Genomic DNA, 10,917 nt, shown 5'->3' with positions numbered 1-10,917 from the left:
TTTCAGCATGGCTCTCTTTTCCAGTCCTGAAGCCCAAGGCGGCCCTGGGATGAGGTCACACAGCACCCTCTGCATCCAACAACAAAGCTAACTGCACATTTTACCCTACTGTCATGCTCTCTGAGAGCAGGGAACAGGAGAAAAGAAGGTCCTCTGGAAGCTCGGGACTCCCCATCAGAGTGCTGCACCAAAGACCCTTGGAGGAAAAAACCAAAAAGCCTCTTGGAGGCTATATAATGAAGGCTTGCTATAGACAACCAGGCACAAAAACAAAATAAACCCAACTCTGCATCCCTTCCAGATGAAGAGCCCAGGGAATGAGAGCGAGCAGAACACAGGCTGCAAAGGGGCCTGGGGAGGACTCAGCAGAGAGCAGCAGCTGAATCAACAGTGGATCTGGCAGGCAGGCGGGGCCGGCCCGTCCCCTCGCGTGTCCCCTCCCACGGTGCCCGCCAGCACCACCAGACCCCAGTGGCTCCGGGAAGAGAAGGCCAGGAGCAAAGTAATACCCTGATTTCGCAAAAGGAGAGGACCACAGCAGTGGTGAGGAGGGGGCGAGGTCTTCCCCTCCTCAGCTGTTCCCCAGGGCTCCTCCTCGTTCCTTCTGAGCTTTCCTCGACGAACCCTCTTCCTTCTATTGCTTTGGTCCCACTCAATGCATACTGAGCCCTTCCCCTCTTCTGGCCCATCAATGGGCACATACCACCCCCTATCTTGTCTGGGAAAGTGCCTTTTTTGCCCTTTTTTGAATACAGCTGACATGCAGTGTCATGTAGTTTCAGGTACACTACTCTACGCATTATGCTATCTTCGTCATAAAAAGCACATCTTTTATTTTTCTGGTCTTTTTTTTTTTTTTTAAGTACTATCTCCATCCAATAGGCGGCTCCAACTAACACCCTGGAGATCAAAAGTCTCCTGCTCTACTGACTAAGCCAGCCGGGCACCCCCATAAGCCCATCTTTGATTAAACCTGCCGCTGGCTTCAAACACTGTCCTGTTTCCTCTTTCATTTCATGACGAACCTCTCCATTTCCTCACTTAGTACTTCTTCCTAACACCTCTGGAAATTTCCCCTACTGCAGACCAGCTCTCAGAAGGTCACCAGAGACCCCTCAGTAGCCAACTCTAGTGGGCTGTTCCTGCCGCACTCCGGGAAGCCCCTCCAAACCCCCCTTCTTGTTGTTAAAGGACATCACCCTGAGCTTCCCTCTCTCATCCGCCTTCTCTTCACCTTGAAAGATGCCAGTTCTCCCTGAGTTCTGGCTTCTGATTAACACAGTGAAAAGCACAGGCTCTAGAAACTGAATGCTCGGGTTGAACTCCCAGCTCTGCTGTGCCGCAGTTTACTCACCTGTGAACCAGAGATCACTCATAGCGCTTGCGTCAGAGAGTTGTTGGGAAGAATCAATGACTTAATTCACATAAATCATGGAGAAGTCAATAGATGTCAACTCTTACCCTTCTGTGTGCGCTTTGCTGGCCACTCCTGTCCAGAACCATAGAGATTTCCTCCTTCAAATTCAGATCATACAGACTGATCACTTGACACCACTTGATAGCCATTTTGATAAGAAATCATTTTGATGCTCCCTAGACTTTCTATTTTAAAAACTACTTAATAATCAAATAATTTGTAACAAGAGTTGCCCCCACCTCACTCTGCTGCCAAGTCACACCTGAGTGGCAGGGTGGCTGAGCGAGTAGGTGTCACAGATGTCAGTGACCCGTGACTTGATAATAATGAACTAAAACAAATGACTTGAATTTTGATGAGCCTGATCTGATATCGTTTTGGTTTACCATCAAGAGGAAAACCACCTTCTCTTTCCTACCTTTGGTGGGAAGGATAAACTGATTTTTTTTAGAGTCATTTGGTACTACCTATAACACTTTTATATATTAGGTCAACAGTTGTGCGCTTTTCTACACAAGTACTTTTTAAGGAAATATCCATCAGAAGGGAGGTAATGACTAAGTAAAAGAAAAGGAATCGCTACAGTAGACTATAATTCAGTTCTAAAATGGTTGAATGATAAAGTTGCACCAGCAGTTGGAGGGGGCGGGGAGTAGGAGATACAGGATATTTTCACTACTTCTATGTTTTGGTACTGTTTGCACTCTTCACAACAACTATTTCAGTCACAAAATCAGAACAGAAAGAGAAGAGGTTCTCACAGGCAAGGAAGATGGTGCCCCAAGGTAGATGCATTGTGTCCACGCAGAGAACACTAGTCCAAAAGTCGCGGGCTCAGTGGGGATTTGGACCCAGGTCTGGCTCCAAAGGCTACATTTTTCCCTCCACTCGTGTTTTTCCACCCCCACCCTCCTAAACCAGCGCGACAGGAATGGTCTGTGCTGCACACCGAGCCTGGGGCAGGGGCTGTGCTGTCAGGCGGCTGGAGGAGGGTTAGCCAGCAGGCTGAGACCCTGCAGCTTCTCATAAAGTCCTTCCAACTCCCGGAGAAGGAGAGGGCATCCAGAAAACCTCCAGCTCCACCACCGCCATCAGACTGATGCAGGGTATGCTGCAGAGTTCGAGAAAATGTTGATTCAACCCAGCCCGTGGGGAATCCGCAGTCGCAAAGGGCGTTGCCAGCATGGTTCAAAAGTTCATAAGAAGATATTTGGCAGAGATGTCTCAGACAAAAAACACTTTAACTCCTCCACGGGCCCCTATAAAAAGGAACCTCCTACGACATGCATGTTTCAGAAGGCGCTGTGAGACAGAACGCAGGAAAGGGTGTCAACAGGAGAGCAGTCAGTGAAAAGAGGAAAAGAAGAAAATTTAAAAATCAAGCCCAAGAGGAAGAAAATTCAAAATGAAAGCCTGGCTGGCCAAGCACACGCCTGTGCGTATGGGTGGCCAAGGTGAGGTGGGGCAGAGGGATTTCTACAACGTACAGGTCTCTCAAGAAAGGCAAGGAAAAAGCAGAGACAAATGCCCTCCAGTCTTCAGAGCAGAGAACGGGCCCATTCAGGGGAAGGGATGTGGCCATACGTGAACTCTCGAGAAGGGGCCCAGGGTTCCAGCTTAGCTGCTAAGGGGCCAAGGACCCTGACAAGCTCACAATATGACGTTCAATCCAAGTATGAGTTCTATACTCGATCAGAACTATGACTGCTGTTGCTATTTTTGCATTCAAAGTAAAATCACATGTTTGACTTATGAGAGACTTACTACACATGGTATTGATTATTTTCTCTCCGACTTCCTCCCATGTGAAACAAAAGGAGGGAGGGAAAACTGCAGTCATGAAGCACACACTCTGTCTCTCCCCGTCTGTGGAGCCCTTGTGGAGCACGAAGCAGGCTGAGAGTGCAGGACAGTGAAGAGAGATCAGTGACCAAACACTGGGGCAGGGGAGTGGAACAGTGAAGTCCTGGCCGGCCCTGGCCAGCCACTCCCCGCCAGCATCCCCTGGAAACGCGTCGGGGAGGGGAGGAAAATGCCCAGAAACGCTTAGGTTATGTCTCACCCGAAAGAGTCCTTCCACACCCAAAGATCTCTTTTTCCTGCACTCCTGCCTCCAATTCCCTGGCCTGCCCACCACAGACCACTACCACTGGTGGCACTCACACCCTCAGGCTTCCTGGTGGCCGAAGGAAGATGCTGGAGAAGCTCCCTCCCTACCTCATCGGGGAAACATCTTCTGGGCTCACGGACTTCCTTCACACAGGTCTACATGGAGCTTCCTAGGGCTATTTGAAACTGAAGGCCTCCAGTGACAACCAAGTTAAACACAAAGGGGTAGAGGCATCTCCAAGTTGTGAGTTCAAGCCCCACACTGGGTGGAGAGATTACTTAAAAAATAAAATCTTAAAAATAAATAAACACAAAGAGGTAAATGTGTTTGTCAAGCCAATGTGGAGGAATAGGAGCCCTACCTGAAAGCAAGAAATGAAAGAGGCATCTTATCTTGTTTAACAGAAATCCATCTCTTAAGAAAATGCCGGGGGCGCCTGGTGGCTCAGTCGGTTGAGCATCCAGCTTTGGCTCGGGTCATGATCTCGTGGTTCGTTCATTCGAGCCCCGTGTCAGGCTCTGTGCTGACAGCTAGCTCAGAGCCTGGAGCCTGTCTTCAGATTCTGTGTCTCCCTCTCTCTCTGACTCTCCCCTGCTCAGGCCATGTTTGTCTGTCTGTCTGTCTGTCGGTCTCTCTCTCTCTCTCTCTCTCTCTCTCAAAAATAAATAAAACATTTTTTTTTAGTTTAAAAAAAGGAGAAAATGCCCAAATAATAATATGGCCAGAAAGCAAAGCCTCGAGCTCTCTGCGAAGCCGCTGGCCCTGGAGGCGATGTGGACACAAAGAGAACAGGGTTCGCAGAGGGAGCGCAGGCTACCAAGGGAAGGAGTCTTGGATAAGGACTCTAGGGGCAGGTCATGTTCTTGACACAGAAGCAAAATCTAGAGGTATCACTGGGCATCGTGGTCCCCTATCTGCCAGAAGCCTCATTCCGATACAAACAGATATCTGAATGAATGTCCAAGTCCCCCAGATAATCTCAATATCTAGAAAACAAGAGAAGCACAGGAAGAGAACCAGCAGAGAACTAGCCAGCAACGTGGAACCACGGCTAACGTCTATATGATGTGCACTTGTGGTTCTAGGCAGGATTCTAAACACTTTCCAAGGATTGTCTATCTTACTCCTCCCGGCAACCCTGTAAAGGCAGGTATTTCCATATTCTTATTTGGGCTACTTGCCCAATGTCACTGAGTAAGGGGCAGAAACAAGATTTGAACCCAGACGGTCTCCAGAGTCCATGGTCTCAGCCACGAGAATCTACTTTCTCACTGACAAAAACCAGAAGACTAGCAGACATCTTCAAGTTTACAAGGATTCCCACAGTCATGTTTTTATAAAATCTGCAAGGTATTTTTGTACTTATGGGAATGACTGGCATGCTCCCCGCTCCCAAACTGCATACGCTTCAGGCCGCACAACCAGGATCTACTCTGGGCTCAAGAAATCCTTAACAAGAACCTGAGCACACATATAATTGAATAACATCTAAGAGCCCAGGATGGCTAGGAATTTAGAGTTAAGAAGCACCAATGCACACAGAATATACGCTGTAAGAGGCTAATGCCTAGAATAAAATGAAATTTGCCCAAAAAAACCTCTAAGGACAAGCCCCCTCCCATACCTAATTATACTGAGAAAGTAAGTGAAGCATTTTCTCATTCTCCCACGTATAATGAATGGTATAATGGGCTAAAAAAGCCAAAACCATCCAATTGTGCTTCACTTTTTTTTTTAATGTCACAGATAATAGTTATCATGGTTCACATTACAGTTTTAGGTGAAAACACTCACTAACCCCCACAATCCCAACCTGGAAGGGAAACGGTACAGGGTGTCGGGGGGCAGGTTGATAACAGTAGTTGTAATGTCTTCTTCATCAAGATTATTATTATTCATTTTTTTAATGTAAACCCTACACCCAACCTGGGCTCCAACTCACAATCAAGAGCAACATGTTCTACCACCAACTGAGCCAGCTAGGCACCCCATCAAGCTTATTTTTGAAATCTAAAGGAGTGGATAGAGACAAAAATAGCACAATTTCCACAAAGGAAAGAATGTAAAAAGCTGTGGGTCACAGGACAGTGAGCTTGATAATGATCTTCATTAAAATTCCAGAGTAAACAGGTCTCAGTCTCTTAAAAAGGAAAGCATGGTACCCCTTCTCAGTTTAGCAAATGTATTTTCTTAAACTGTTTTGGTCAAGAGAAGGGTGAGAAAAGAGGCCAGGTAAGCCATAGAGGCATGTCCCACCCGGGAGGCCAGATCAGCTGAAGGGCCACTTTGCAGGTGTCTTTGGGAAATGCAGGTGTCCCACAGGCCTTACAGAGGGGACTTCCACTTTTCCAGCCTAATGTGGAAGTCTAAGAAAAAGCCTCAGCAACAACAAAGGAATTATCTTGCTAATAAATTTTCTAATGCAATATTCATAAAACAAACTGAATAAAAATAAGCTGTGAAAATCACCTCATTCAGTCTTCAAAAATATCACATTGTGCTTCAGAATTCTTTTATGAGGAATACTCTAACCGGGTTAATTTCCAATTTATAAAAATAGTCAAATCTACTCCTGATGGATAAATTCATTAAATCAACAAATACTTATTCAGCATCAACTATGTCCCCAACTTGCATTCTGAAATATAGATCTTGATGTATCTCATCCGTGAATAAGACTGGAACCCCTATAGCTGGAGGAAAGGGACCATAAACAAAAGCTCTGAATTAAAAACTTATGTCTGGGGATGCCTGGCTGGCTCAGTCAGTAGAGCATGCGACTCTTGTCAGGGTCATGAGTTCAAGCCCCATGTTGGGTGTGGAGCAAAAAAAAAAGCACTCAAGCTAAACTCATCTACATTTTCACCATGATTCTGGTGCTCTACCACCACCACCACCGGGCAGACCACCTTAGGGTGCAGTCTTCAGCTGGAGTCCACAATCACCCTGGGGTTACTGTGATCAGGAGCACTCTTAGAACAACTGCTTGTCCGGAGGCAGGCAGGCTGGCTGGCAGGCCTCCTGGACATCTGGCCCTATTTGTCACTGTATGATTGTTTCATTTACTCTTCAGTGATTTACAATTTTAGTAATAAGCCTTCCAACATGGTTTTTAGCTGTTGAGGGCTACCATTTTGTAACCAAGAAGATTCTGCAGGAAGCTATTTTGCTCAAACCATACATCCCCAGTGAGAAAACCGAGACCGTGCCTTCCAATCCCCATTCTTCTTAATATTTCAGATAGATTACCCACCTCGAACATACGGAGGTAATTTCAGCTCCATCCACTCCCTCGGCAACTGATTTCCTCCTCTCCCTACAGCATGTGCTGAATGCCCAGGGAGCGGGGCTTCCCTGCATCCTCAACTTTACGAGGAGGTCTACTGGCTCCAATGTCTTGTTCTGAGCCAAGTGCCAGGAAATGCTTTCTTTCCTCGAGGACCCTTCTTCTCACAGCTTAAAAGGCACAAAGGTGTTTTCCATGTCATTTGTGTCCCCGAGATGCAGTCAAGGATCTGGCTTAATCTTATTCACTTCTTTCTTCCTTTCTGTCTCTTTCTGTTTGTTTCTTTCTGTTTCTTTTGCTCCCTTTTTCTTTCTTTCTTTTTAGGACCTTACTACTTTCTGAGTGTTCCCATACCACACAGAACCATCTACACCAGCTTCTGTATTATTTGTATTATCCTTACCCTACTCTTCTATTAAGATCTTTGCAGACTGCAAGTTATTGACCCTTTCGTTGTTTAAAGATGTTGTTCACAGTCCATGCCGTGGGTTCTACTTTTTAGGCTGTTTTCACACTTCTTGCCCGTTTAAAAAAAAAAGTAACCTTGTATGTTTTGCCATGTGTTACCTATCATCTTGTCAAATAAGTTATCTCAAGTTTACAGATTTTTCCCCTGTAATATTACTAATTAAAAGTACTTAAATTCAAAGATTTTGTCAATTCATTGACAAACTGCTTTCACAGCTGGAATATAAAAAGAGCAAAGGCTTATTTAATAAAGATAAAATACTTGAGTCAGTGACAAGTCTAAAAAATAGAATACTGATACTAATTTTCAAATTACTAAAAACTAATAGCTACAACTATTAGTTGTTACAACTCAACTAAGTCACTGAGTACTTACTGCAAGCAGACAAATCTCACCACAGTATTTAGGGGTGATAACTATTATTTTCCCCATTTTACTGATTAAAAACTGGGACAGAGATATCCATTAACTTGTCCAACATCATACAAGGCAAAGTGACAGAGGGAGCACTAGAACGCACATCTGCTTGAATCCAAGGTCTATTCCACACTGCTTCCTGCGGTCGTTTATATTTTTTCCACTTTGTTAAATGAAGTTTTAAGAGGGGGAAAACACACCTTACATTTAAGCAACATATCAGTTATGCAATACATCAAGAAAAAGCAGGAAGAAAACAAAAGGTGTCCAAACCAAGCAGTGTCAAAGTTCATGTTCCATATACCCTCTCCTGTCGGCCCTGTGCCCACAGCTGAAATGCAGTATCTCACACAAAGCCCTTAGCAAACATGGATATTTGACTTCCAAGCCCAGAACAGATGAAAACAGCATTGAAAGAATAATGACAATGTCAAGCAGTGACAGGTGGACAGCAAAAGTGGGGAGGGTGGGGCAGACTACCACTGACTGGGAGTAGAACATCCCTAACTTTTCCACTAAGATCTCACTTTGAGAGTTTACATTCTTAGAATGTCCCAACTTTCTTCTGTGATCTTGAACAAATCACACCCTCTCTGAGCTTTGGCATCCTGACCTAGAAATGATGTTGGATAGCCCCAGCAAACCCTCCCACCACATGGGGCTGCTGTGCTGTTAAGATCAAAAGACTTCCTATGAAAGGGTCCTGTATGAAGGGCCCATATAAATGAAGGGGGCTGTTAAAAAATGGCTTTCCTGCTTAAAGGAATAAACCCACAGTTATAGAAACTCAAAGCTCTACCTCTCCAAAGGCTCTGAAAACTGAGGTTCTACTGTTTTTAAAAATGCGTAATAATTACAGTGAGCTAGCCTCAGTCTGTCCAATTCCTTCAGTCTGCTCAATAAAAAGGAGGAAATGGGCAGAAGCTGCTTCATTAGTCAGCAAAAAGAATACGGATATTAACATCCAAGAAAAATAAGTCGCTTGAAGGACTGCCAAAGTTATCAGGACCTCATTTACAATGCAAAAGGTAGAGAGACTCTACTGCCACCCGCCAAGAATCACAAGAGCGAATTAAAATTAATGTGCACACCAGGCCAGGGTAACACGTCCAACAGTTTGGGCTTGCAGATTCCTCTGAAAGGATTCCTCAAGTTCCATTTGTAAACCTTGGAAAAAACCGAATCAGACGCAAACCACTTTTCTGTCCTTTAAGAAAATGTTCAGGAAACTGTTTTCGACTAAGGGCAACGCACTTGACAAGGTAAAATGACCTAAACATTCCACTGTTGGATTCGTAGGTTAAAATCAACTCTTTGCTTCAAAGCCTGTTCAGAAGTTATTAACTGAATCCTGATACGCAGGCTGTAACCGGGGAGAGAAGAGCTGTAACCTTCCCTTGGGGTTTGACAACGGTGCGCTTCATTGCCTTCCTATAATTCACTCCACACCGCGTGGACCGTCAACACTGGGATGCTGGAGCTCTGACAATGCCAGAGTATTCTACCAGCGGTCGGACGGTGCGGTGGCAATCCTGACATGCTTCGGCTCCCGGGAGGTTAATGGGAATTAAACCACAGCAGCCCTCCTTTGTGGCGCTTTGGCCAGAACAGCAGAAAGGAGACAATGAGCGTTCTGTGCGCAGTTCCGCGCCGATTGGCTGCTCTCTCCCCCCAGAAACCCCTGATGTCATGGGCTTGGAATGCAGGGAGGGAGGGAGGAAGGAAGGAGAGGATTTGGGGAGGGGGACGCCTCTCATCTCTTTCCCAGACCAAAAGTCCCCAAGATAAACCCAATGCATTCTTAATGCTAGGCAGTGGCAAAGCCGAGAGTTTCCAAAGGCAAATCACTCCAAACTACAACCCGCCTCGGCAAATACACCCTAAACAAAAGCAACCCACGAAAATATCCTTGATAGCGTTAAAGTCTAATGTACTACAAACTTCGGCTTTATAAAAAATCTCAACTCTACAGCGAATATCCCTCCCAAAGCGGCGCGCTCAGGCTTTGTCTCCATTTTCCGCAGCAGCGGTAGCAGTCATTGGCCTCAAGGCACCGCAATTCGGAAACTGTTAAGGGTCCCGGGGTCCCTAGGGTCGGTGGACCGCTCAACGGTCCCCCTCCCGAGGAAGAGGCAAGGAACAATGGGGGGCCCAGTTTGGCCACGTAACCGCCTGACTCTGCTGTGGATGAATTCGCCCGGGGGGTTGGGGTTAGAAGACGCGCGGTCCGGCCGCAGCCCAGGCCGGGGCAGACGGCTGGAGCTGCTTGCTGGGTCCCCAGCCGCGCCGACGGGCCCCACCTAAGGGTGAATGACCAGGCAGGAGCGCCCCCTTCCCGGAGGGGCGCGTCCTGCAGCCACGGACCGGCTCCCGTGGCTGCAGGCCGGCGCTGCGGGATTCCACGAGCCCGGGAACCCACCGCCCGCCGCCAGTCCCGGCCGGCGGCGCTAAACAAAGCCAGGAGAGAACACTTGGGGGCCGGCGCTTCGAGACCGGGGCCAGGACGGAGACGCACGGCCACTCTCGCGCCGCCCCGACGTCTCCTCCCCGAAAAGCCAGACAGCTAAGGCGCGCAGAGGCAAAGCGCGGCCCAGCGCCGCCCCGGTCCCCGGGACCCTCGGGCGGCATCTAGCCTCCCACTCCTCGCCCCGGGCGGGGGCCGCCCCCACCCGAGCCCAAGCGTACCTTGTTCTTGACTTCGGCCGAGAGCCCGTAGGAAGGACCCTTGTTGAAGTGGGTCATGGTGGTTCGGGAGGCGGAAAGAGGCTGCGCTCGAGTCTGGGGGGGTTCTAGTACTCGTTTTCCCTGCTCCTGGCCCCGAGGAGTGGCCGCAGCGCGAGATGCTCGAAGCTCGCTCCCTTGGGCGGCGCAGGAGACGCCCAGACGCGGCGGCGGAGCGCGGGCGGTGCCTCGGCTGCTGGGTCCGACTGGGTCCCGCAGAGCCTCCCGCTCCGCTCCCGAGTCCGCCACGAACTGCCCCCTCCTCCTCTCCCGGGCCTTCGGGGATTGGCCGACGGGCCGGACCAATGAAGAGCCGCCTCCTCCCGCCTCTCCGACGAGGGGGCGGGCCGGCCAACCGCAGGGCTGGGGGCGCAGCGCTCTCTCCCAGCGCGGGGCTCGGGCCCCCGCCCTGGTCCTCACGCCACGGAGACCCGCGGCGAGGCGGCCCCTCCTCCCGGCCAGGCGGTGGGGCGGAGGCCGGGCCTGCAGTCTGCAGC

General features: G+C 48.4%; 1 protein-coding gene across 1 annotated transcript in view; it reads right to left on the bottom strand.

Annotated features, from left to right (window-relative positions):
• Positions 1–10,835, bottom strand: part of CNN3 (calponin 3) — a 25,157-nt gene extending 14,322 nt beyond the window's left edge. The window contains exon 1 of the mRNA XM_029945799.1: positions 10,385–10,835. Coding sequence (XP_029801659.1) covers positions 10,385–10,441 — 57 coding nt within the window. The 5' untranslated portion in view covers positions 10,442–10,835. The remainder of the gene's footprint in view (positions 1–10,384) is intronic.
• Between the last annotated feature and the right edge of the window lie 82 nt (positions 10,836–10,917).

The sequence above is a fragment of the Suricata suricatta genome, chromosome 8 (genome assembly GCF_006229205.1).
Source record: "Suricata suricatta isolate VVHF042 chromosome 8, meerkat_22Aug2017_6uvM2_HiC, whole genome shotgun sequence".
NCBI lineage: Eukaryota > Metazoa > Chordata > Mammalia > Carnivora > Herpestidae > Suricata > Suricata suricatta.
Note: the sequence above shows the minus strand (reverse complement) of the source record. Positions and strands in the feature narration are given on the sequence as shown.